The sequence below is a fragment of the Macaca nemestrina genome, chromosome 6, assembly GCF_043159975.1.
Source record: "Macaca nemestrina isolate mMacNem1 chromosome 6, mMacNem.hap1, whole genome shotgun sequence".
NCBI classification, from domain to species: domain Eukaryota; kingdom Metazoa; phylum Chordata; class Mammalia; order Primates; family Cercopithecidae; genus Macaca; species Macaca nemestrina.
The window spans coordinates 63,751,948-63,779,752 of record NC_092130.1 but is presented as its reverse complement, the minus strand read 5'-3'; the positions used below and the strand labels follow the sequence as shown (position 1 = coordinate 63,779,752).

General features: G+C 39.2%; 1 protein-coding gene and 1 long non-coding RNA gene across 6 annotated transcripts in view; one reads left to right on the top strand and one right to left on the bottom strand.

The window, feature by feature from the left end:
* Window positions 1-27,805, bottom strand: part of LOC105500010 (semaphorin 6A) — a 133,040-nt gene that overhangs the window by 39,355 nt on the left and 65,880 nt on the right. For all 5 annotated transcript variants that reach the window (XM_011772914.3, XM_011772916.3, XM_011772917.3 and 2 more), the window contains 9 exons: window positions 23,944-24,081; window positions 21,302-21,419; window positions 16,381-16,441; window positions 15,303-15,365; window positions 14,474-14,575; window positions 10,726-10,816; window positions 6,345-6,464; window positions 5,565-5,653; window positions 4,152-4,369 (listed from right to left, as the gene is read on the bottom strand). In XM_011772914.3, coding sequence (XP_011771216.1) covers window positions 4,152-4,369; window positions 5,565-5,653; window positions 6,345-6,464; window positions 10,726-10,816; window positions 14,474-14,575; window positions 15,303-15,365; window positions 16,381-16,441; window positions 21,302-21,419; window positions 23,944-24,043 — 962 coding nt within the window. In that variant the 5' untranslated portion in view covers window positions 24,044-24,081. The remainder of the gene's footprint in view (window positions 1-4,151; window positions 4,370-5,564; window positions 5,654-6,344; window positions 6,465-10,725; window positions 10,817-14,473; window positions 14,576-15,302; window positions 15,366-16,380; window positions 16,442-21,301; window positions 21,420-23,943; window positions 24,082-27,805) is intronic.
* The window catches only part of LOC105500009 (uncharacterized), a 49,999-nt gene continuing 43,611 nt past the window's right edge, over window positions 21,418-27,805 (top strand). The window contains exons 1-2 of the long non-coding RNA XR_003013823.2: window positions 21,418-21,955; window positions 25,613-25,726. This is a non-coding gene — a long non-coding RNA (uncharacterized lncRNA). The remainder of the gene's footprint in view (window positions 21,956-25,612; window positions 25,727-27,805) is intronic.

The following is a 27,805-nucleotide window of genomic DNA, read 5'->3' as shown; positions in this document are numbered from 1 at the left end:
ACGCACTGGTTATGCATGTAGTTTGGAACATACTCCAGAGAAACTTTCCTAGTACAGCAAGTGAAATTTAAAGTTCATACCTTGGACACTATAAATGTAAGGGATCTGAGTACACAAAGAAAATATTTCCCTCAATCAAATTTGCATCAGTTGCCTTAAAGAATGGGCTAGTTGTAGCAAGCTCACAGAGAGGAAAAAAACCCTTCATGTCTACATTGCCTCTTGAACTGCTTTTGTTTATAAAGGAAGAATTGTTGAGCTAGTGATGGAAGTTTCATGAATTCCCTGACACTAATTATCAATGACCTCTCTGAAGTCTCTGGATAGCATTCTGTATCACTAATATTGGTGAAAATTTGAAACAAAAATGCTCTCCCAATGTCCACATATTGCTTCTTTGTATTTGGTTTTTCAAGCCAAGAACTCAGGGTGTGAGAATGTGTTTGTGGGGAAACCCACACACATTTTATGCTAGTCTCTGCACATTTAAATTTTTACCTTCCTGATTACTTACATAAGACTAAACAATTTAAGTCTCTAAAATGCCATCACTTTGCAAATAAAGTACTTTATAAAGTGCTAAATAATAAAAATGGCCCTCAGCTCCACCTATAATTATATCCTTGCCTGGCACCCCTGGAAGGACTTAGGCTTCTTTTTTTAATCAGTGATGGGAAGGAATGAATTATTCATTCATCTGGGTACACTGTTTACATTTGGACCCACATTTGTTTTTGACTAGAGTTGCTCTATGATTTTGATCAAATAAATTACAGGCACCAGCTGGCCAAGAGTTTTAATCAGGTTTTGAGATAGTGGGTCATTACATGGCCAGAGCACCCAGGACAAGAGACATGGGCGCCCTGCAGTGCGGGAACATCATCCAGGGCAGGGAATATCATCCACAGAGAATGATTTTGTCTTAAATTTTGCAAATGTTGAATAGATATAAAAGTAACTTCATAAATGATTAGGATAATTTATTCCATCCTTAATTTCATAAGAAAATTATTGAATAATTGCTTAATAATAATTGCTTAAATAAAGCAAGAAATAGGGAGAAGCTTAAAATGCTTATTTAAAATAAGGTGGCAAAATAAATTTTAAATACATATAAATTTATACAGGTATATATGTTGTTCACAGAATTAAGTGTATAAGACAGTGATAGGGCAGGCGCAATGGCTCACGCCTGTAATCTCAGCACTTTGGGAGGCCGAGGTGGGTGGATAACTTGAGATCAGGAGTTCAAGACCAGAGTGGCCGACATGGTGAAACCTCATATTTACTAAAAATACAAAAATTAGCCAGGCCTGGTGGTGGGCGCCTGTAATCCCAGATACTCGGGAGGCTGAGGCATGAGAATCACTTGAACCTGGGAGCGGAGGTTGTGGTGAGCCGAGACTGAGCCACTGTACTCCAGCCTGGGCGACAGAGTGAGACTCTGTCTCAAGGAAAAAAAAAAAAAAAACAACAGTGATTCTCATTTGTTTTGGAATTTCAGAACCTTTGCATTATTTATTTAATTTTGTGAGACTCTCGTCACATATTTCTTTTCTGAAAGTAACACAATTATATATAGTATTTGCCCTATATATTAAGAAAAATAGGATAAATGCTGTTTGAAGTATTTTATGATGCATCTCGTAATAACTAAAAATATCCTAGGGTTTCGTAGTCTTCCCGATGTTAGAATCAGTTGTAAAATCCTTTTTTCTTCCTTCCTTACATTCCTCTCTCCTTCCTCCCTTTCATTCCTTTCAATTTTCCATCATTCCTTTCTTCCCATTTTCCATTCATTCAACATATATTTATGGAACCCCTACTTAAGGCAGTAAGTGCTCTACAAACAACATATGGTCTTTCCTGCAGTTGGCTCACACTTCAGTGTGGAGGCAAGTATAAGAATAATGACAAAAATAAGGAGAATTGCTTGAGTCCAGGAGGTGGAGGTTGCAGTGAGCAGGGATGGCTCATTGCACTCCAGCCTGGATGACAGAGCGAGACTGCATCTCAGTAAAAAATAGAAAAAAGAATAATAACAAAAATCACAACAACAACATCTTTAGGACAATCTGGTAAGAGCAGAGTATAAAAGGAATATGCACAAGGTCACATAGGAGGTGACTAGCTGACATTTGAAGCATCCGCAGGGTTTCAGTGGGCAGATGTTGGTCAGGTGGGCAGATCTTGCAGAAAGCAAAGAGTGAGCAAAGCATGGTACATTCAAGGAGCAGATCTTTGCTCCAATCAGCCCATGGCACAGGCTGCATAGCAGAGGATGGGAGGGGATGAACTAGAGGAGGAAATGGGGTCAGACCCTGTGGGGGATTGCGTGTTATGCCAAAGAGCAAGGGCTTTATCCTCAGGGCAAATAATGGATTTGAAACAATTTGATATGACCAAGTGTGCATGTGTAAAGCATGAAGTAGAGAGGGATGAAACCAGAGAAAGTGAAAACAGAGGGACTATAATTTATAGATGACAATGGGTATGCATATTTTTATGTGGATGTTAGATTATCAAGCAAATATGATTTCCAAGACTGCATAAGCATGCACTAAGTGGATACTTCTTAGGGGTCTTTTAAGAAAATACTATAAATGGAGTTATCTATAATATTTAAGGGCTTACTACTATATTGTAATCACAAAGCAACCCACACCCTTAAAAAACAAGGCAAAACAAAACAGAAACTAGAAAACTAGAACTGCTCTTAGATTCCACTAGTCCCTGCATTTCCATGTGCCAAGACAGTATACGTTTACCAAATCCCAGAGAGACAGGTTCTGATGTATGAGCAACAGAAGCCTGAATTTTTAAATATCATTGTTATCCACAAGTCTGAAAATCCCTACAGATGTTTAAAGCTTACTTAAATCTAACTGAATACTTCTTGGTGCAATATGGGTTCATATTTTCGTATTATTTTCAGTGGGGAGCTTGACTCTCATCCGCTGTATAATTGAGGAACATGATTTCATCCTTCATGAAGTTTGGTCTGTTCCGGGCTCTACTCAGTTCTTAAGCATTTCTTTCTAGATGCTATCCTTTAGTTTTATCATTTGTGTGCCTGTCATTTAGGCACTCATCATGTTCTTAAAAGTCTTTGTAAAAAGTTTAATTCAAAGTGAAACAGTGTATTACTAGAGGAAGATACTCAATACAGAACACCCAAAATTCTGCACAGAAATGAGAACACAGCACATGAATTTAGATTTCACGACCATGCACACAGTTAGGATCATTTTCACACAATAGTACTAGGATTCTGAAATCTCATTGGCTTAACAGAGAGAGGAGTACTAAGGAAAAACACTAATGTTTATCTTCCTTCTGTTCTGTACACATTTTCACTGCTCTAGGAACAATTATTAGTGCATCATTAAGTTGCCCAGAGTCTTAGTTTTAACTAAATACAAAAATAGGAGTGACTAGGCTGACACTCATAATTTGTAGGTACAATGTTTGATGGTTTATACGTTATCACTAGGACCCTCCAGAGTCAGATGCCGGTGCTGTGGTTGGGGTCTGGGTTGTGACCCAACTTATTGAGTGAGCTTGCCCAAGGGTGACTTTGTTGGACAGGATAATAACCAAAGTCCTTTATAACTCACTTGAATCCTAGATTTTACCGTGTAGCATTTGAATACATTTCCAGTGTTTTAACTTCAAAAGGTACTGATCCAGCCATGAGAATATTAAAAGTCAAATACTGCAAATTATTAGATGACCTAGAAGAGACAGGAGGAACATTCTTGAGTTCCAAAGCTGCCTCTTGCATCTACAGACCACTTGGACCAGGTAGTAGAATATGTTGAGCTCAGTTTCCTTAAGTGGAAAAAGAGGACAATATTATCTGGTTTCTAGGATTACTAAAAAGATTTACAAATAACACATAAAAAGTGTTTATGTAACGGGCTTATATAAATAGAAGATATTGTTATAATTTATCTAATTACCTCCCCTAAAACCTAACTTAATAGTGCTTATAAACTACTATTAATTTGTTGATGAAAACTAAGTGTTAAGTGCTTTTTAGCTACACACAATTTTCGGTCAGTTGCAAATACTGTTTATTAGAAGAGAACCCCCTGGGAGAAGGAAGCCAGGAAGAATTGATGAGGTCAACACAGCTAGGGCATGATTACCTGTTATAAGGTGTAGAAAAGGTTGCCAGGACAACATCACGCCCATTGATACGAATCACATCTGTAACTGCCTGGAGAATGTTGAAATAAAAATGAGAGTCTCCGGGAACTGAGCAGTTCAGGCGCGCTTTCAGGAACGATGTCCACTGTTTCTCCAGGACTCTTTGAGATCCTCCCATATCATTCTTACAAACCTGAGCTACTCTTGGGAAAACTACCTGCAGAGGGAAAACACATAGGGAAAATGAAATGCATTCATTTTGCAAGGAGATCTTAGTAGAATTTCCATTGAAATTCTTGAAAACAGAAACAAAATTCTTGAAAACAGAAACAAAATAACAAGGTGTTTAATTTAATACTATTTCTAAAATCAGTAGAAAAAAAAAAAAGAAAAGAAAAGAAAAAAAGAGGAAAACTCAGCATTGGAGCAGCATGTTTTAAAAGATAAGGCTGTGGCATTTAATACAGAGCCATAAATCCTTCAGGGAATCAGCTCCCAGCCACATAAACTCATTTCCATACAGACTGCTTAGCTTTTTATTTCCTCAAACAAAAGCACACTTTGTATGCACCATCTCTGCCATCCTCACTAGCTGCCTCTGGAACCTGAATCTGTGCAAGCCACCCTGGCATTCTATGTTACCCTTCAACTTAGGGACCTTGATCTAGTCTCTGGTAAAAAGAACTTAAAATGGATATCCCCTAAATGTTGTATTGCTTTTTGCAATAAAGACAAAAATCAAGACTCAATTTGATTAAAGATACCGGATAGTTACGGTCTCTGTGGAGCCACTCAATTAAGAAAACAAAACAAAACAAAACAAAACAAAACAAAACAAAAAAACTGTTGAGTCTACCTGGAAATCACATCTCAAGACACTTGAATCTTGGGCCAGTTGTGGAGGCTCATGCCTGTAATCCCAGCATTTTGGGAGGCTGAAGCGGGTGAATTACTTGAGGTCAGGGGTTCAAGACCACCCTGCCAACACAGTGAAACCCTGTCTCTACTAAAAACAAAAAAAAATTAGTGGGGCACGGTGGCGCATGCCTGTAATCCCAGCTACTCAGGAGGTTGAGGCAGGAGAATCACTTGAACTCGGGAGGCAGAGGTTGCAGTGAGCCAAGATTGCACCATTGCAATCCTACCTGGGCAACGGAGCAAGACTCCGTCTCAAAAAGAAAAAAAAGATACTTGAATCTCAGCATGAAACCAACCAAACATAAATTTTCAATAGAAATACTTATGAAATTTCCTGTGATTTGTTACTGTTCTGAAAAAGCAGATAGGGCTTCCAAGACTGTTACTAGATTTATGATTCTCATTTCAAGATCATTGATAACAACAACATTTGTCCAAAGGTGTGGGTTTCTGAAAATATTACAAAGTGAGCCAGGGAAAGCATCCCCTCTTACCTTTCCCATGGTGTTATACTCCACTGCTATTTCCCTGAAGAAGAAGTAGATATAATCTCCGTAATCCACAGCTTGAACGAAGTATGGTTCTGTAGACAAATAGGCACTTTAATTGGGAACATGTCATGCAGAGTTAACAGAATTTCAATCAAGTGTAGCCAAAGACATGTTATTAATTAAAAGTGTAGGGCCATTAGACATTTGGTTAACACAAACCATTTCTAATGACTTCACACATGCAAGCACTGGTGATTTCACAAGGCATTCACACTTACACATTATATCTTTCAGAAGCTTTGCAGTCAACAATGAAGAATTATCGAATTTTGCATATCTCTGTAATTTTATTTTCCACAATGAAATGCCCCTATTACAGAGAAGATTTTGTATACATTGCCTCGTCACCCTGACTCATACAGGGCTGTGAATAGCTTTTCTCCTCTTCACCACCACCTCCAAGCCCCTGTCCCCTTCCATGAATGCATTGTTCAGTTCTTTTCATGCAGGACTCGGAAATGAGAGCTTGAAGCAAGAAAAGATGAATGTAATGTATTCTATTGTTGTGGCATTGGTAGTTTTGTTAATACTCCAGAAACTCAGGGGAAGGAAAAAAGGGAGGTAAATAAATCAGTTGAAGCCAAAGATGCAATTTACATGTTTCTGTCTGTCAGAAGTCATCACTAAAATGAAGCTACAGTCTGGTCCCTCCAGACTCTAGATCTCCCACAAGATATATATTCCCCTGCCCTCCGACCCTCCTTCTTTTAATTGTTTGTTCACCTTTCAACCATTTTGAATCGTGCTTGACGGTCCGCAGGGTAGGGCTTTCTCCAAGACTCCGGTAAATGACTGCGTCAATGGCAAGGAAGTCAGTCACTGTGGCTGAGTATAGCTTTCCATCTTAGAAGGAAAAGAAAAGAGGTGAACAGGGTGGGAGCAAGTCAGTGGGGGTGGAGGAATAATAAAGACATCCCTTAGATTGCTTTCCAACATCAGGCAAATGAGATAGGACAACTGGGAAAAATCCAAGAGTCACTGGGAAAACTCTTGGCCCACATTCCTAACCATTTTAAATTGGGATCATGAGAGATGAAACATTTTTCATTTTTAAATTGCACAGCAATTTTTTTTTTTTTTTTTTTAAGCAGCAGTACCAGCAGCAGCTCAGGGAACAGGGTAAATGAAAAATGTTTGCTTCACTTGATTAGCTGGATCTTGACTGAAATCTCAAGGCCAAGGATCCTTGGACACTATTACTGCCACCACGCCATGGTAAACTGGATTAGGTGAGAGCCCAGGGAGAGATGGATGCTGATTGTATCCCCAGAAATTCGGGGCACATGCATAAGTAAAGGAGTCCTCAGTCTGATCAGGTGAGAGGAGTTAAAGAGAGAGGGTTCATAAGCAAAAAAGGGCTGACTAAATTGCTACCGTCCTGGGAGTCACAGCTCCCCTTGACCTCAGGTTTGACAGTTCACTAAATCCTGGCAATCTGGTTTCAATAACAGGTATTTGCTTCAGTATCTCCAAAGTCACAAACTAAATACATTCTGAAATACAACATGCTTAAGCAAAGAAGAAAGGGGAAGGAGTGATACTGAGTTCAGACAAGTCTTTCCTTAATAATTCATGCTTTGGGGGAGATATGATTGAGGGTAGATCCCAGGCATAAGAGAATAAAGCAGACTGAAGATTAGTCTCTAGACCTTTTGGTTCCTTCCTGGCTTAGCAAACACTCTGCCAACAAATAATCAAAAGGAGTGTTCTAGAATAGCAAAATCTATGTTGATTAAATGGAAACAAGAATTATATTCAAAATAAAAAAAACTACTTCGGTGATTCACTTTTAGTGGATTACATATATTCATTAGCTGTATGTCAAAGTGACTTATATACAACATAGTACTGTTCAAGCTCTTTTATATGTAGTGTAAACATAATGGTTTATGGTTTTCTTTGTTTGTTTTTAAAAAAACTCATATCCAAATATACTTAAAGATCTTGATGTCTGTCTTTGGTCTTAAAATAATTAAAATTTGTCCAGGTCAATTTAGAGATGTCTTAATATCTGCAATATTAACAGCTATATATCAATAAGTTTTGACTATTTTGGGAGATTTAAACTGCAGAGAGCAAACCTTTAAATTGGCCCAAAAATATCTACTAATCTTAACTTTTCTTACGGATTTTGAGCCCCAGGTCATAAAGATATTCTTTATGTCTTTATGACTACAGAATACATATTCTATATTCCTATAGCCCCAAGCCATACAGATATACCTGGGTAGTGGGGGAAGGTAGAGGGGAATGTAGGTCATGGTGATGGCTATTCCTTCTAACTACTCCCCAAAACTCTTTTTGTTTGCATTCTTTTAAAAACTGAGTATCTCACCAGAACATTCACTTGTAGAACAGAATACTTTTCTGCCACCGTTTTTTTTTTTTGTTTTTTTGTTTTTTTTTTGAGATGGAGTTTCACTCTTGTTGCTCAGGCTGGAGTATAATGGCAGGCACTATCTCAGCTCACTGCAACCTCCACCTCCCGGGTTCAAGTGATTCTCCTGCCTCAGCCTCCTGAGTAGCTGGGATTATAGGCATGTGCCACCACACCCGGTTAATTTTGTATTTTTAGTAGAGACAGGCTGGTCTTTTTAGTATTTTTAGTTGGTCAGGCTGGTCTTGAACTCCCAACCTCAGGTGATCTGCACACCTTGGCCTCCCAAAGTGCTGATATTACAGGCGTGAGCCTCTGCGCCCAGCCTCTGTCACTCTTAGTAATATGATACCATTCATTTGCAATGAGGATCTCCTATTAATAAGGGCTGAACTTTTATGAGATTTCAAACACTTAAATGAAAATCTATTTAGATATAACACTAGGGGTGGGGACAGTCATAGTATTAACTCATGTGACTTGCTCTGTATAGCTCCTAAAAACTTGGTGGCCATAGTAAGTTCTCTGCCTATTCCACCTTTTCTACCTTAGGCTACAATAAGTCGTCTTTTCAGTTTACATTTAAATTATGTTTTTAACCAAAGGATTATAAATTATGCTGCTATAAAGACACATGCACACGTATGTTTATTGCAGCACTATTCACAATAGCAAAGACTTGGAATCAACCCAAATGTCCATCAGTGACAGACTGGATTAAGAAAATGTGGCACATATACACCATGGAATACTATGCAGCCATCAAAAAGGATGAGTTTGTGTCCTTTGTAGGGACATGGATGCAGCTGGAAACCATCATTCTTAGCAAACTATCACAAGAACAGAAAACCAAACACCGCATGTTCTCACTCATAGGTGGGAACTGAACAATGAGATCACTTGGACTCAGGAAGGGGAACATCACACACCGGGGCCTATCATGGGGAGGGGGGAGGGGGGAGGGATTGCATTGGGAGTTATACCTGATGTAAATGACGAGTTGATGGGTGCAGCACACCAACATGGCACAAGTATACATATGTAACAAACCTGCACGTTATGCACATGTACCCTACAACTTAAAGTATAATAATAATAAATAAATTTTAAAAATAAATAAATAAATTATGTTTTTATTTTATTTTATTGAGACAGGATCTCCTTCTGTCACCCAGGTTGGAGTGCAGTGGTGCAATCACAGCTCACTGCAACCTCAACCTCTTGATCTCCATGCCCACCTAATTTTTTTCTTTTTGGTAGAGATAGTGTCTCACTATGTTGCCATCTGGTATTGAACTCCTGGGCTCAAGCGATCTTCCCGTCTTGGCTTCCTACAGTGCTGGGATTACAGGCGTGAGCTACCACTCCGGGACCTACAGTTAAATTTTAATTTTCCCCTGCAGTCTACATTCTCCGAGGTCCCAACTAATGCAGGTTCCAAGCGTCAGTGAGGGCCTCCAGCAGGAGTCATGCACTTGGGAATATGCCCAAGTACTCTCTCCACTTGCCTTGCTCATACCTTACAAATAGGTCTACAAGACTTTGTGTTCCTGACAGAACTGCTTATCAGTAATACTGTGCTCTCATTTAGGGGGAGAACCTGAGGAACTTGCCCTTCTTAACTTGACAATCTGTCACTGCAGATTCAGGCCCACAAATGGATGACACTGAGGGAGAGGTTCAGGAAGCCAGGAACTAATCTTGTTTCATAATCAAAGCCCTAGTGTCCCTCATCCAGCTAGTATGTGCCAGTTTTTAGCTGTTGTGATGGAAATTATAGTTAACTGCTTTATTACAAGCTATAACAATCACTATTATACCAACACTTCTCTTACATCCACCTCCACATACACAGCTGGTAATGAATTCCTAAATAAACTTCTAATTAAAGCATACCATCTCATACACAAAAATCCCACTAAATCTGAAAATGATAGTCTGTTTGCGATTTCTTTATATCTTTTGCAATGGAAAGAAGGGGTAGTGTTGGGGAGTAGAGGTCAGCCTAAGCAATTAGCACCCACCCCTCAGCCACCATGGTCTTTCCGTCAGAGATGGGCATGTAACCTAATCAGGTCAATGATATTTGAGAAGATGTTTATTGGAAGCTTGTGGGTATATGGCCTCATTGCTCTGAGAGAGCTTCCAGAGGCTTCCTTTTGTTTCTTTCCCTTTCTTTTCGATATGTGGACAAGAAGACATGTAGCACTAATTGGGGCTGGTAGCCATCCTCTGATTGTGAGAACCGCCAGTCTCATCATGAGGTTGATGCAGAGCATGGGAATAAAAAGCAGCTGCCTCCCGGATGACGCTGTTGAGTTGTTGAATCTAGCCAACCCCAAAGTCCATCCTAGCTTGAACAATAAATGCACATCAGTAGGGGGTTTTACATTTAAATTTTATTATTTTTTTTTACATTGGTGGTTTGAGGTGAGATTTTCTATTATTTGAGCCCAAACATTCCCTAACTGATTCATCACATGTTCAGTACTATGCTGTTATCCTTTCCTGAAGGCACAAATGCATGGGTAAGTGTGGCACAGACTTCGTTTGAGAAGCAAAAGTACAATTTTCATACCAATTTCAAACGGAAAGGCATTCTTAATTACAGTATTCACCAGAGAATCAAAGCACAACTGTGACTCCATGAATCCTCTACAGCAGATTCACAGTGACAGGATGAAACACGCAAAAGCAAATGCGACAAGGAGAAATCAGGTCGCTTACCTGCAAACAGTGCAACGTTGGCATGTTTGGCATCATACGGGCATCTGGCCATTCCGCTGAATTCATCCCCAAATGGTTCCAACGTATCCATCTAAGTGAAATAATTGGATATAATTACAAACAACAACCTTTTCTTTTGCCGTAAACCCTCAGAAATAATGTCCAGGATGTGACAGGCCTTTTTAAATCTGTAACCACTTTGAGATGGACCCTGTTGAAGCCACTATATATTTTTTTAAAACTGTAGTTGAGAATCACATAAAATAGCTGTGTTAAAAACATATTTTTAGAGGAAAGATGGTCAAATCAGACATTCTTTCAAGCAGTGTACTCTTCCACCCAGCACATTTTTTAATGAAAGTCTTTTTCAGATATTTTATACCAACCATGAGCTTTCTGTTGAACTCTGACAGACTTTGTGGTCTGTGGGTCTGGCATGTATTCAAAATGATGCCTTAGCACACAGTGATGCAACGGAAATGCCCTTATCCTAAGCTGTGCACGCTCTAATCCTAGCAATGAGGAAACAATAGACAAGGGGTATATGGTTTTCTTTATAATGTAACTAATCCTTAAAAAAAAAGTGGCTATAGCTATAGCTGGTCAAAGGCAAGAAGTAGTGAAGTACAAATGTATTGGTTTGTGAGGTTGGAAAGGTCCAGAGACGAAAGCCATAGTGATTTCCTCTTTCCAAGAAGTAAAAACTAACCCTTGAAGCAGTCATCAAATCCGAGACTTCACAGCAGCTCCTGGGAAGTTAAACCACTATCGGGTACAGATAATTATACAAAGACCCAGCCTGATTTTTGCAGAAGTTCAAAAGGTTTAGAAAACAGGAGGAAAAAGGCAGGGAGTGCAGTTTTAGATTTATAGTATGTAGCCTTCAAAGCTCTCCCCCAGATAATCTTGATAATCTAATTTGGGGCTATAACCTTTCTAACACATTCAGCTTACTTGTGTTATAAAAATTAATATAGATCAGTGCATGGTAGAGGGGCAGATACTGAAAATTTGTTACTCTCTTGCTTCATGTCACTCTAATCAACTTGACGCTTGTGTGCTATGATAAGACTTGGGTTTTTCAGTGGAAGGCTGGTCATTGTTTTCACTTTGAACCTTTGTCCTGATCTGTTGATAAAAAGCACTTAAGAGAGAAGCTGTCATTCTCCCTGCAGCCAAATACATTATGTCCCATATCATCAGCAATGTCACGCTGTGCCCTGAGTCTAAAAATACACTTTTCTGAGCAATGCCAAGGGTTCTTACTACCATTCACAGTGCTAGGCATATTGTTGGGAACTAAGCATGAGCAACATCTCATCTGCGGCTTCTGAGAGGCCTGGCCTCCTGGAGCATGTCTCAGCAGGTGTGGCTAGAACAAGCAAGAGGTGATGGCATTACCATAGGTGTAGAATCGTGGGAAATGGAACATGTACAGGAAGAATAAGCCAGACCATTCATGGCCTGTATATCACTGTGCCAAGAAAACCTGTAATTTGTCATAAAAGATAGCTTTCCAACTAGGGAATTCCTTGGGATTTGTTAGAAGCATTAATCTTAATGAGTCCTAAATAATGACAAACAGGGATAGAATATTAAGTGGTAAATTAAAGTTGAAACCTTATCTGCATGCTGTCACTAGCTAGAGTAAATGTTGGGCTAGACTGGCTACCTCTATTATACACTGATAAAATAATTTTTTAATAAAAATTCTTAAGTATAAAGATCTTGTCTTTCTACTTAAAAACTTGATCCTTTGTTTATAACAGACCTTTATGTACTAATTTTGATTTTTAAAAAATATTGCATTAAAAATCTGACATCTTAATTACTGAATGTTTTGGTGCTCCCTTCTATTTTGTGCCTGAGCCACGTGCCTCACTTGCTCCACCGTAACCCTGGCCCTGTTGGTGCCCATTTCCAAGTGTAAGATGGAAGATGAGTATGAGGGTCAAACAGACCCTCCCTTCACTGTACATGCCAAGAAAAGACAGGGGGTCGTTCTGGTGAGCTTGCTGGTGTGGATTCCAGCCCATCATTGCTTTTCTCATTCTTCCCACTCCTAGGGTTTCACTTTATGATGATGGAATCCAAATCTATATTTCTCCCCACATCTCTCTCTAAACCAAAGCTTACTGATCCATCTTCTTGCTAGATAGCTCTATTCATGTCCCATAGGCAGTGCTGTTCACAGTGCTTGACATTCTCATAATGTGCAAAATGGAACCTTTACCTTCACACTCCCCCAACCCCCAACCCCAATCTCACAGCTCTTCCTTTATTTCCTGTCTGAATTGGTGGCAGCCCCATCCATCTACTCACCAAGAGATGGCCTAGCAGTCATTCTTGACTCACCTCTCTCTCTTTATCCAGGATAAAGAGAGATTGATAATAATTGCTTATCAATTATTAAATCCTACCAGTTTTTGTCACTTCAGTATTTCCTGAATCTATTCTCTTCCCTTCATCCCTGGGGCCATCTACATCTCAAGCTTTTTTCTGTTAACACTTGTCACTTCACAGTCACACAATTCAGAACCAAATGAGGTTTCTCAAGCTCGATAGGCCATTTCTTACTCCATGCCTTTGTTCATGTTGTTCCCTGCTAACTGGAATGCTTCTCTTCCTTCATTTGGCTAACTTCTCCTTACCCTTTAAGACAAAAGTTAGGCATTACCTCATTCAATGCTTCACAAAAATTAATTAAACACCTGTTTGGGAGGCACTATGTTAGGTTCTGGAGAATCACAGATGTGATCCCTGCCCTTGTAGAGCCTGTGTTTCTTAAGGGCGGTGGTATTTGTGTTCCAGGTGTGAGAACAACAGGTAGGAAAGTTTGAAGACAGGGGGTCATCTTATGAAGCTTTCCCAGACTCCTCACCTCATGCATGGCAGGAACTTTTGTGTTGTGCTTCCATAATCCATTGCATGATGTCACCATGGCAGCAACCCCATGAAATTGTTTTCTTCTCCCTGCCTGGCTTCCCTAAGGGTTGAGGCCTCCTGTCTGTCTTTATAACCTCAGCGACGGGCCACAGTAGAAAACACAGTACGTGTTTCCTTTGAGAAAGGCTGGCAGAAAGATGTACAAGGAAAGCTAATAGTGGTGCAGCCAAGACCTCAGATCGCTGCCACCTCTGCTTCCACGCCTGGCAAGGTCCCTCCTCCTTCATCAGCACCTCTATTATAGCTGCATCAAAACCAGCTAGATTTACTAACTCTTTAAGAGGGCTTTTTTCCCCCTGCTTGCATAAAGCCAAGGTAAATAAGGCTGTGGTCAAGAAAGCTGAGTGCTCAATGGAATTAAATTTCTATGTTCTTGCAGGAAAGTCTATAGTTTCAAATGGCATGCTTTTGAGATACCTTTTAGAATAGAAATCACTCACCATATAAGTGTGCTTTTGTGCTCAGAGGTTAGATAGTGGGGTGGGAGGGAGAAAAAATAGAGAAAGGAAATCCACATGGTGTACATGGTAAGTATGTCAGTCTTCTGAACAATAGAGAAAAGGGTCTTACAGAAACTAACTTTGCTAGGCAGGCTCTTTAAAAATGTGTCTATCAATCCTCAACAAACAGGAAGCTTAGAGGCCTGCTCAGGATCACTCATGTGGAGCAATACATTAAGTTGAACAAGTGAGAGGAACTCAGGTGGTGTTGAATTACCCCTCTTAGGTTGCTGCAGGTACAATCACAGTAAATTATGAAATGCCTCCTGCCAGTGTGGTTCTAACCGACAAATAGCATTTACCTTATAGTTTCTGCAGGAAGGGTTGAAGGCATTAGTTCCACAGACAAACAATGCATCATCGTTTTTCTTCAGAAGAACTTTAATAAAGTTGTGGCACTCGTCCTGAAAAATAATTCAAACTGTTTGTATCATGTCCATTCAATACAGAAACTGATTCTTCACTGTGTGCCACGGTCAGTAAGATTAAAATGGAGGTGGCTGAGGACTTCTCCCATTAAAAGTTCAAGTTCCTCCTGATGTTAACGACCACAAGATGATGCCGATATCAACGATTACTCTTTCAACAGTAAAGAAAAACAAGGCATAGAATGGAAGAGTGTGTGTTTATTTTATGTCACAAAAGGAAGGCAAGCTTGGAAATGCCAACCTCCCATCATATTAATTTTCATGCCAGATGCGCCAGTGTTCCCTGATGTACAAAGCTGCTGGCTGAAGTGTGTTTTTATGTTGTCATATGACCAAAGGCAGAAAACCCGGCATGTCTGTGGCAGCCTTTTATGAGCTCTTCCACAGACTCCCTGTGGGCCTCGCACTGCGGAGGTGGGCATCGGAGTGTACTCAGAAGACTCTGTGCGGCCGGCTCTGTGTCCATAATCCTGTGTGCGCCTAAGTAGTTCATGACGCAGGCCTAGCAGCTGTTGTAATGCTTCATCACATTAAAAGCAAACTATTTTTGCAAATTAAAGCCTTCAATAAGTTGATGAAAAAAGCAATTACTGAGGGAAAAGGGAAAAAGAGCAATCCATTCTACATCACGGTCTATGGCTGGATATAACAGTCAAAAACTTAACCCAAAGTGGCAGCTGCAGGAGAAATGAAAATTGCCTACCTTATGTTTTCCCTTCATTCTGCAAGTGTCTACGTCGGCCTGTCTAGATTTCCATGTCAGTTTCTGCAGGGATCAAGAAAGAAATCAATTAGAGCCCAGAGGTTGTTGCATTTGATTTTAGAAGTAAGAGTTCCCTTGGGGAGACTAAAGCCTGAACATATATTCATTGAAAGCTTTCTGCACCCTTTCTCTATGATTAATTCACCATAACAACAAAAGATTCCAGATGAAAACGTTCGTTTAATTTGGAACTCCTATCTATTCATTAAACCACAAAATGATCTTCTTCTGTTTGAGATAAAGATGAAGGAGAAAGGAAAGAAGAATAAACAACGGTGTGGAAATTCTACATAAACTATCCAAATTAATTTGCCAAATTATGTTCATTTTGATAAAATATGTGTCCTTGCCCTTTCCTTTCAGTTTTATAAAAATCAATTTTTATAAAGAAGGCTTTTTTCTTAAAATATGGAAGTCATTTTCTTAAACATAAAGAGGACATTCACTCTGGGTGGACAAAGATTTAATTCAGGTTATACTCCTTCACATAGATTAATGGACTGAAGGGATCTTCTACTCCTACGGCACAGGTTTTATTAACTAAAATATCCCCATGTGGAGTTATGAGGAAAGCTTAGCTTATACTTTATGTCTGTCTGAAACGGGTAACGATCAAGTTCCTGAATCACAACAGTCGAATCAAACTTAATACTGCAAGACATGGAAATTAACATTGAAACCTTCGTGGAACACATTTGTGGAACAAAATTTTACTTTTGGAAACTGATATTTTCCTGGACAAATGAGGCAATATTTTTATAAAAGAAATGTAGAAATTACCTAAAACTTCAAAATGTATATGTACACATACATTTGATGAATAAAATATGAAGTACATAACTGTTTCTGAACATGTATTAAATCTGAACCTATTCCCCAATTAGGATTTCACAAAATGCATGTTGGCATCTCTAAATTATGATTAGCTACATCATCTTAATGCACTTAGAATACATATTCTGTTCAAGAACTATCCAAAGGTCCTTCATTTTACAAATATGGTTTTAAAACAACTTACTTTGCTACAATAAATTTCTTCCGTGTGTGATGTGTCTATATCGACAGTATAAATATGGTCCCTATAGGCAAAGAAAAATTAATACAAGGTCAAATCAAACACAGAGTCAAAACAGTTCATTTTCTGCTTAATGAGTTATGTCTTATCAGGGCAGATAAGCCCATATCCATGTTCTTAAAAAAACATGATATCCACATGCAAGAAGAAAAGAGCGCAGCTTTCAAGTGATGTCTCCGGATCCCATTTAGCACCTTCTGAAAAATCATGGCATTGTGCTCCAAGCGACACGTTTTATGAAAACTTTCCTGTATTAACTCTTCACTCTGACACTAGATCTATAACATCTGCATATATGTAGCTCAGAAGGGAGGGCTCTGAAAGTTAAATTGGCCCCAAATCTAGAAAACAGATGGGTTCGTGTGCCCTTTCATTATCTTCAAATACACGTACCAAATACTTGGAATTCAACATGCCACATTTGTTCATCAAGAGGGCTAACAAAAAAATGATCTCCATCTCCATCTTTCTTTTGAAAATATATTTCCATCTTAACTTTGATTATTTGGTCAACAGGATGGATGACGATAAAGGTAAAATTATTTCCAGAAGCCACTCTTTTCCTCATAATGATGGTCAATTAAAGTCTAAAATGTACTTAAGCTAAAGTTTACATTTCTTGCTTCTGTTCACCTTCCTGTTTTGCTGAGAATTGGGTTGTCTTTACAATTTGCTGCCAATCTAGCCTTGGAAGGGGAGAAAGAATCAGCAGCTCAGGTGTGGGGCTATATTTAAACATCCCCTTCTGTGTGAGCTGAGTACAAGGGCGTTTTTGTCTGGAATTCGTAAGAAAGAAAAGAACTACACTCAACAGAGGAGATGGGGGGCTAGTGAGGGAAAGCAAAACAGCTCATTTTCCCTTGAAATAACATTGACTTTTTCTAAAATGCAGGAAGTCCTGGGGCTGGAAAATTACCCACAGCTTTAAACCAGGACCTCAAGTCTTCTATGCAGACTTTTAAGCCACCTCGTTAGTTAAAGGAAAGAGCCGGGAGCTGATAAGAAAGGAATTATTTCTTTTCTTATATATTCACATATATATATCTATTTTTTTTTCAGGATTCACATATTCACATATATATTTTTTTCAGTTCTTGGAAAATCTGTTTGCTTCTTGTTTTAGAAAAACACAACACAGAAAAATAACAGGCCATCTCACGTGAAGATAAAAGGAGCAGGAAGGGCAGTTGGCTTAGAAAATTCCCTTGCCTGCTACTGTGAGTGTGCATGGGGTGAGAGGGGGGAAGGGCATGGTAAGGGGTGGAGGACTAGGGGCCTGTTTTGTAAATTGCTGAATAGGGAAGTTTCTTCAAACTTCAGTAGGCTGCCAGAATCGCCATGCTCTTTAATTTCAAGGCAGTTTTATTGCATTTGTTTATTACTTGTTTGACTTTATTGGTGGTGCTGTGGTCAGACTCATTATTGGAATGGAATTGCCTATTACTTTGGTATCAGGTTTGAGATGACTTGAGGCTTTTCCTTGCCTGCCTCTCCTCAAAACTGAAGTCGGAGCTGAACATATGAATTGTAAATGAACAACTGATTAATATGCATTGGCAGCTCCTCAGAAAGCTCTCAGATTGCCCCCTTTTGGCATGGTCTGTTTATGTTAATTAGCAGTTTAGAGATTAAAAAAGAAGAGGAATTTACAAAGTGGATAATAATAAAGCAGAATTGAAAGGGGTTCTTGCCACCAACACTCACTCAGTCCCCTGGGTTCTGGAGGGGACTTGGCTTGCGATTGCTGACACCAATTGTCTAGAAGAACTGGGAAGCCTTTTAAACATAGAATTCTGTGAATGAAATCTTCTTTTGGACAATGACAATCTTTTTCAATATCCAAGAGCTCACATGGCCCTAGCAAACAAAAATGGTGCTTTATGGTAAACCACAGACCAGGATCAGGGGTCATTCCCAACCATCTTAGTGTGCATCCCAGGTCTCATACGCTGTTCTTCCTGAATTAAGTTATTTGAACATAAACTGACTTAATCCTAGGACTTCCTCTTCCCCCTCCAGCAAGCACCACTGAATTGTGTTGCCATGGCTTGAACCTGGGCGACGGGGGGCGGGGGGGAGGGATTTAGCTTTAAATCATGTTACTTGCTGCCTAGAAACTTGGATCTTTCAGAACAATGTTGGGAAGTGTAAAATTAAAGTGAATTAAAGTTGGAAGTGTAAAAATAAAGTGTAAAATTAAAAGGAGAGAAGAGGCCCTAAATATGGTGGGCATGGAACTCCTTCAAAAATTTTTCTAAGGGTGTGTGTTGAGAGGAACTGGCTGCGTATGGTGTGAAAACCAACATGTCAATGCTACAGTGATACAAACTTGACCTCTAATGAAAGATGAGTTTATTTGATAGTTTCAAAAATATTAGTGTGTTTCTTCTTTTTATCCTTCTATTTCTTCCTTCCCTTACTTTCCTTGGGGTGAAGAGTTAGAATAAAACTGTCTTGGTTTTAATGAGCTAGAATAATGGTCACTTTTAAGTCTGCATAGGACCTAGCTCCTAACACTCGTGTAGCCCTGGGACGTGTGGTCCACGCGCTGCTAAATCATTGAGTACAAGGGCCGTCTGTTATACCATTTTTTCCCCCGGAGACTCAATTGGAAAGTGAACAATTCACAAGAGATTCTTAAGTCAACCTATTTCTCACAGATTCAATGTTTTATCATTTGTTTTGAACAGCCCTTGAGTACTAATGTCATTTTCCAACCCTATTATGTTTAGGAAAATAAAAATGACATTTAAGAAGGAGCTGGTATTCTATCAGAGAGGTGACTACTGAGCATCTTATGGAAATGCTTTATAATGACTACTCATAATGACCATGTTCTTGGGCTACAGCTATTACAAGGGTTATTCTCAGGACAAACAGTACCAGCTCTATTCCTCAGTATGCAGCAAAGTACAGGGAATGACAGCATGGACTCTAGAGCAAGACCATCCTGGTTCAAATCCTGCCTCTGTCATTTTGGCCCCATCATTTCACCTATCTGTCCCTTGGATTCCTCCAATAAGACATGGGAATAATAATAGCTCCTTCTTATAGGGTTGTTTCCAGGATTGGATGAATTGACATTCATAAATAATCTACAGCTATGTTTGTTAATTTATGTGCACAACATACTAGTTGTATATACTGTATAAGTATTTGTAAAGTCAAACTTTAGAAAAGTATTTGGACATTGCTTCCTGTAGCCAAGTTGGGGGCAGTTTCAGGACGTTTTAGTCTAGCTGTTTTTTGTTTTTTGTGTTTTTTTTTTTTTAACTTTATGTTGCACAGCTTGTCACCTCAGAACATCTAAGTGCTTTAGAAGAATCAACCACTGTTATTTACTTGTTCTTTCCTTATGCCAGATAGAAACGATCTCCATTTCTAGGCCGAGCATGGTAGCTCACACCTGCAATTCCAGCACTTTGAGAGGTCGAGGTGGGTGGACCACTTGAAGGTCAGGAGTTCGAGACTAGCCTGGCCAACATGGTGGATCCCCATCGCTACTAAAAATACAAAAATTAGCTGGGCGTGGTGGCGGGTGCCTGTAGTCCCAGCTACTCAGGAGGCTGAGGCAGGAGAATTGCTTTAACACTGGTGAGGAGGAGGAAGTTGCAGTGAGCTGAGATCGCGCCACTGCATTCCAGCCTGGACAATGGGAGTGAAATGCTGTCTCAAAAAAAGCATAATCTCCATTTCTTCTCCCTAGTGTGAAATGATTAAACAGTGTAGAGCCAAGAAAGACCATAGGGAACACTACAAGATAGTGCTCCACGTTGCTGTTCATTTGGAATTATTTTGAATAGCTACACACTCCCAAAATGGAGGATCATATATTGTTGGACTCCTCAGGGACTTCATTAAGGTAATCAAATACAACATCTCATTTGGCAGAGGATACTTATGGCCACAGAAGCTGTGGTCCGGCTAAATTAAGGGCAGAATTATAACAAAAGCCTAAATTTATGTGATCCCTGTTTGAGCCGTATTCTTACCATGCCATTCAGCCTTAAGACATCAGTCTGTCTGTCTAAATAACATTTTCCCAATGGATGAATATTTTTTTTACTAAAACCAAATAAAAACCTTCTGAAATATATATTATGCTTTCTTTGGTTGTCATTGCCATTCTTTCAAAGTGATGATATAGATTATGAATGATATATACGATAACTGCAAAAAATACAAATAGGTTTAATGCACACACCTACATTTACACTATATAATACATGTTTACACATTCTACTTAATTTAACAAATAAGTATTAGGCCAGATGAGGTGGCTCATGCCTGTAATCCCAGCACTTCGGGAGGCCAAGCTGGGTGAATCACCTGAGGTCAGCAGTTCAAGACCAGCCTGACCAACATAGTGAAACCCTGTCTCTACTAAAAATACCAAATTAGCCGGGCGTGATGGTGCATGCCTGTTATTCCAGCTACTTGGGAGGCTGAGGCAAAAGAATTGCTTGAACTCACAAGAGGGAGGTTTCGGTGAGCTGAGATTGTGCCATTGCACTCCAGCCTGGGCAACGAAAGCGAAAACTCCATCTCAAACAAACAAACAAAGTATTGAGGAGCAGAGCATTCTAATGGGTGCTTGAATAAATATTTGCATATATATTCAAGATAAACAGTGGATTATTTGAGTGTAAGTGCCCAAATATGCTATTATTTCTATTGAAATCCACATAGGGTTAAACAGACATAGTTTTGAAATAATGATTGCTTGACAAATTACAGGAGCCTTTAAATTAAATAACACTCTATTTAGAAACCTCAAGATCTCAAAAATAATGCAGAGCTGGTAAATTTAGGACCTTGGGCTTTTGGACACGCTGAAGGCAGACAAGGGGAAAGGGCCCCGTACCTAGCAGCAATGTAGAGGGTTCCGTTCATGATCATAATCATCTGGATGTCCAGCCTGTGCCTCTGTGTGGTGTTCCGTCCTGGCTTGTGGCCCACAAACACCGGATACTGTTTTGTATCTGTGAAAAGAGGAGATGGGGCAAGAAAGGAGAAACAAATCAAGCCAGGAATTGACAGGGTAGGGAAGGGAGGGAAACAGGCTACAAAAGAAAGCCGTGTTTAAGTCAGACCATGCCACCATTTTCCATTTCCATATGAGTCTGTTATTTTAGAAAATATGATAGAAGAGTGCTCTTTAAGGTGCATCAAGTTAGTTTCATTTCTAGATGATAATAAGACTGGATTGATATTTCTAAGTGTCACAATTTTTGATTTGTCTCTCTTTCTCAGGGCTCAACTTGCTAGTGAACGCTTTGCATGAAGGTGCTCTTTTCTTCCACAGTTTTCTTTTCATCTTCTGTAGAGCTAAGCCTGAGGGGGCAGTCTGCCAAAGATCTTGTCTCGGGACAAAACTATTTCAAAGCAGCCTTCCCATCAATCAGCACAAATGCAATGTGGTCTGGAGGCCAGAGCCCTTGTCTAGGAGCCAGAAGAAAAATACAGTCTCCACAGGCGTCCAGTTGGAATAATCCACTATTGAAGGCAGCCCTGCGAGGTTGGTTGGCATTCTAGGAACTGTGGGAAGTTCACTCTTGAGTTAAGCAATTGGCTAACAATTTCACAGAAATGTGGGCTTTGACAGGACAGGGTCAAACTGAGTGTAGCCAGTCAGGTGATCTGAAATTTTCCCTGACTTGGTGAGTCAATGAGCATACTTCTCTTTTCCTATAGTTCTCTTTGGCTGAGAGTGGACAATTTGGATTCAGATCTGACCTTTAAAAATACCTACATCTCAACATCTCTGCCTTTACACTTACAATCTTGAGAGCACTGGTGAGCCTCCAGAGAAACTCAGGAGGAAAGAAAGATGAGCCACATTTAAAAGGCACTTGTTTTCTGGAGAGGAGTGGGGGTGTAAATAATGACTAGAACCATTCACAGATTTATGCTCAGACCCTCACTTTACACCCTTGTAGTATCTGACCATTACTCACAATGGGTATCTTATCAGGAGTCTTACTATATTTTATTCACAAGAGAGCTTGGTATAAGACAATCTTGTGCTTTCCCTTCCACTGCTTTGAAATTTCATGTACCCATTCATCAAGGAGATTGCTAAAACAATTCAAATGTCTCCAAGATCATGGATTTGAGTGACCACAGAGGGGTGGTTGATAGCAATCCATTTGGGCTGGAGTCCCTTCTTTTTTTTTTTTTGAGACGGAGTCTCGCTCTGTCACCAGGCTGGAGTGCAGTGGTGTGATCTCGGCTCACTATAATCTCCACCTCCCGGGTTCAAGCGATTCTGCTGCCTCAGCCTCCTGAGTAGCTGGGACTAAAGGCACGCACCACCATGCCCAGCTAATTTTTTTTTTTCGTATTTTAGTAGAGACAGGGTTTCACCATGTTGGCCAGGATGTTCTCCATCTCCTGACCTCATGATCCGCCCACCTCGGCCTCCCAAAGTGCTGGGATTACAGGCATGAGCCACCACTCCTGGCCCTGGAGTCCCTTCTATACTCAGGCATTCAAGACAGAAATCTTACCTCAAATGGAAATAAATAAATGTTTATTAAGTTTAGAACCTTGAGTTAGGTGGACTCTGCCATTTCAGGAGTGATGATCTTAAACTACACATTTGTTCTTAATAATGCCCTTTGACTTTGGACTCTCTAATTGTTTTGCGTGTCAGTTTTGCTACTTCATTTTCTTCCAACCCAGAAAGAACAGCTGAACACTGGGCATATTTGGATCTCTTTAGTATTCCTTATTAATGTTAGACACCTTTCTATGGCTCACTCAGTGTTTGTTTTGGGGTGATTACTATGAAAAGAGATATTTAGAAAAAAATGCTCTCTTACATTTTTATTGTAATAAAATACTTAAGTCTTTTGAAGGGCATGAAAAAAAGTGGTAAATTGAATGTTCCATGCAACACATAGGCAGGACTCTCCTCTTTTGAGGAGACAACTGAATTCTTAATCATGTCAGTATCTACTCCTGACAATGAAGCAGAGACCAAAGGAAAGTTATAAACAGTTAAAATGGGTCCTCTATAAATTCAAAATTACTCTTTACCCAAGTATATTAACCATGTAACTTCTAAGTTCAAAAAAATAATAATTTTCTCTGAAGTACTCCAAAATGGTCATTGTTTTTTGTTCATATTTTGCAACAATCCCTATATATGAAGTGTATGTAAAGGTGAGTAATATAACACTGCCAATACCCAGATCATAGTGATATTCTCCCACAGAGTTGATTTTAAGACATGAACACCATGGCATCCATGTAGTAACTGAGACTTCATCAGGGTTCCAAGGGACGTTTCAAATCCTCACACATGTCCCCACAACAACATCTGATGGAGTTATAGAAAAGTCATCCTATCAATTTGACTAGACTTGAATTATCCACCTTTGCCATGTACAGAGGACTAAGAAGTCACCTTTCTATTTCATTTTTCGTTTTTATTTTTTGCTAGGCTGATTCAGGCTAAAATGTTCTCAAAGGGAGACAGTGAGTGAGACCATGGGTACTTACAGTTGCCATGCGAAATACTGATTGGCTCAGAATCTTCTGGGAAACCAGCCCCAGCAAAGTGTAGCAGTGTGAAATATAGCAGCAAGGCTTCTGACCTCATAGTAGTTCAGCGGGGAGACTTTATTTCTCTACTTCACCCTGCCAAAAAGTGAAGAACAGATTTTTTTTTTCCAAGTCAGCTTTGTTCAATGCCATAAAATGAAATACCCTTAAAGATAAATTCAAGAGAAAAAAAAAGCTTCTGCTTTATATCTTCTACATGGTGAATTCGCTGATTTTTGTGTTTGGAACTTGTACCCGTTACCTACTGCCACCTCTTTCCCCATGCATCTGAGCCCTTTTGCAAAGTTTCTCCAATATGGGACAAAGAGCTTTAGTCCCTTTACCTGAGCCATCTTTAGGCTTTTATAGATGGCTCTTGCACAATCATGAAACTCTGCATTCAAAATCACTCAGAAATTTGAGGTGATTGCCAATATCGAAAAATAGGAGATTTCTGATATTAATCTAGATTTTTCAATTTCTTTGTAAAAATCAAAATACCTGCCGTACTGCCCTAAATGACAGTTTCCTTAGGCACCACGCCTCCACTTCCAACACAGGTACAGACATGCACACGCACACACATACACACATCTATAACTCGTCCTCTTTACTAATTTCCATTACCTGCTTGACCCCTTAATTGAGATATTCACCCCTGACGTATGTCATTCTACAGTGACTTAGACATAAATAAATAAAATCACACAATCTATATTTAAAGAGAAGTAGGTAGATCCTTTCACACTCTAAAGATTACCACAAGGAGAATCTGAAACCGCATTCTGAAACGGTATTGTTGATTTAAAAAGTCGTATCTCTGTATATTTTAGTCTCAATACTTCCTTGCAGTGAAATAGTAGTGAATAAAAATGTCAGATATACTGTTCTACCCATCTGTATTTTCTTGATGAAGCTCTTTATGTGCAGAAAAATTCTCCTAAATCTTGGAAATAAAAACAATCCCATGTGGGACTGCTGGATACAGTGAAAAAAAAAAAAAGACTCATAATACGGTAAATGTCACTTAATTCTCAGGCATATTGCAAATAAGCATTGATCTATCATGAAAATTAATGTAAAATGAGGATATCTTTTCATCTTTCCAGAGCAGTAAACTCTTTGAAGTAGCCTGCCAAAGATTATCTTTTTTGAACAAAGCTATTTTACAGTAATCCATCAATCATTTAAGATTTGTGTGTAGAAATGTCAAACTTAGTAACCTAGATGTCTTTGAAAGTTAATTTGGCAAACAAACTGCTAACTTAACGCTTTTTGGAACACCATTTTGATTACATACCTATGTCTCTTCTCTTCATGCCAAAAAAGTATTAATCCGTCCTAAGTGTTGCACTGTAACTTATAATTTCACAGACACAGCTGGGTCTTAAGCATTTCTTCAATTGAAAAGTGCACATTAATTAATTTGCTTTATCTTGAAAATCAAAGAGGGAGAGAGATTGAGAGAAAAGCCTAAACACTTCCATATCTCCATCTCTGATGTGTAGATTAAAATTAAACTTTAAATGATTACTTGTTCATAAGGGTGAACCATTATGAAGAGACATAAACATGTATTTATTAGACAGGTGAAAAGCAAGAGTCTATTCATTCATTTATTTGCCAGTTCTTCCTATCCTAGAGAATCTGAACTCAAAGGAAAGAAGCTCTGAAGTGCCCCGATTTGCTTCTCATGGCTCCTGTTCAGTACAGTATTAAAGGGGAGAAGTAAATCACAAAAGTAAGTAAAACATAAACAAGACACCAGTCAGCTGTTAGATTTTAGGAGAGAAAGCATCTGGCGGGAGGGGGCGGGGGCAGGGAGAACTGGCAACTTTTACCAGGAGCTCAAGAATAGTATTATACAGAAGCATATTGCCTCAGAGAATTTGTAGCATATAATGGAAGAAAAGAGGAAACTCAGAAGTCTGATTCTCATTCCTTTAGAAATGTTTAGAGATGTATGTATGCTTTGAAGGCTTAATTTTTCTTGACATGACAAATGAGTCTCCATCCTTCAACAACTGCATTCATCTTGGTACAAATGTCCTACAAGCTAACGAGACAATGTCCTGCTACTTTATTATATCCCCCAATTTTAATTTTTTCCATCTTAAGATTGCATGTGTCAAATGTGAAATTGTCAACCCCAGAAGCTGGCAGGAAGAGCAATGCATGCAGAAGAAATCTATTATGCAAGTCAATGGCTATTCTTGGTATCCCTGCAGTCAGCATCATGGCTGAGATATGTCATTTAAATATCTCCAGGTTTACAGCAGGGCTCTCTGCCAGGAAAAATAGCTGTTTTATATGTCCTTCTATCATTATATCATCAGGTAGTTAACATGTACATCATACCGGTGAAAGTGCTCTGGAAGTATTGGTTCATCTCGGTCAGTCCACGTGAACACTTGAAAATTTTCTTCAGTTGAAGTTTTGATGTATTATTCCCTTTCTACTCCATTTTGGGCCCTAACCCTTGTAAATATGTAGACAATAAATTTTCTTGTTGAAATGATTACTTTGCGGAGGGATCCCAATTCCATAACATTGTCATTTCTCATCCAAAGAATAACAGGCTTAGGTCTGTTTCCTAAGATCACGCAATACAGACTTACACCAGCCCAGGAGAACAAAAACAAGAACTTAACACTGAGTTTATAAACCTCGAGTGAGCTGTGTTGCTGCAATTTAAGAGGCTGTTTAAGTCACTTTCAAAACTCTGAAAAGTGCTACCCACATGCAGCATATTTATAGGTATCTGCAAACATTTGTCGATTTCCCTGTCTGTGACTGTGCTTATATAGGCTAAATATAACTTAGACTTAAGCAGCTATTCAGAAAATTAGATAAAGGAGGACTGTCAATATAAGGATTCTAAATAAAAGCATTTACTTCATAAGTAAGCCTATTATATCTCAATTTTCCATCTACTTGTCTCAGCCTTTCACTCTTCTTAGCCTGAAGTGAAATGGCCTTTGTAAAACATACCACTACTACAAAGTTATAATCCTAATTTGCCCCAAACCCCCAAATTCACAGAAAACCTTAAGAACATTCTTCATTTTAATAGCATCTGCTTAGTGAATTTATCAGGTCTATTTAGGTTCATCTGAAATTAATTTGTATTGACTATCTACACCCAAACAAAAATTTTTTTCACAATAATTTTTCCCTACAGTTCTTAAGCCCAAATTGGATCACAGAACTGTGATGTACAAATGGTGTTGTGATTATTGGTTGCCATGAGCCAAATGAACCATGCAGAATGCTAATTGGCCAGGAAACTAGCTTTCAGGTATTCCAGATTGAAGACGAAACAAAGGAGACCAAAAGAAGGACTGTCTGAAAACCCTGTGAATGCATTCATGCTGATAATTTTTTTTTAAATAATACATTCTTTTCAATTACTAGAGCTTCCATTTATGCACACCCCTACCTCCCACACCCTTGATGTACAGCGGGTCATTGTGTCAGCCAAGCGTGAAGCCAAAGGGATGGCAGTGGAGCTGGAAATGATTACAAAGTCAGAGAATGAGTCCATCAATTGCCACATCTTACTTCTAATGAGTCAGTTTAATAAGCCACAAGGACTGGGAAGCCATGACAAGCGGACCCAGCCAGAGTACTACTCAGGCTAACCCCTGACACTAGTGCTAATCCTCTGCCCAACTATCCTCCAAATTCTGCGCTGGAAAATTCTATGGGGGCTCACAAACTTGTAGTACCTGGCAGAAACTGACTCACAGAGAAGAAAAAACCTAAATTAGCAACACTGAGGGAAAAATAGAGGAGATTTAATAAACAACTCCAGATTTCT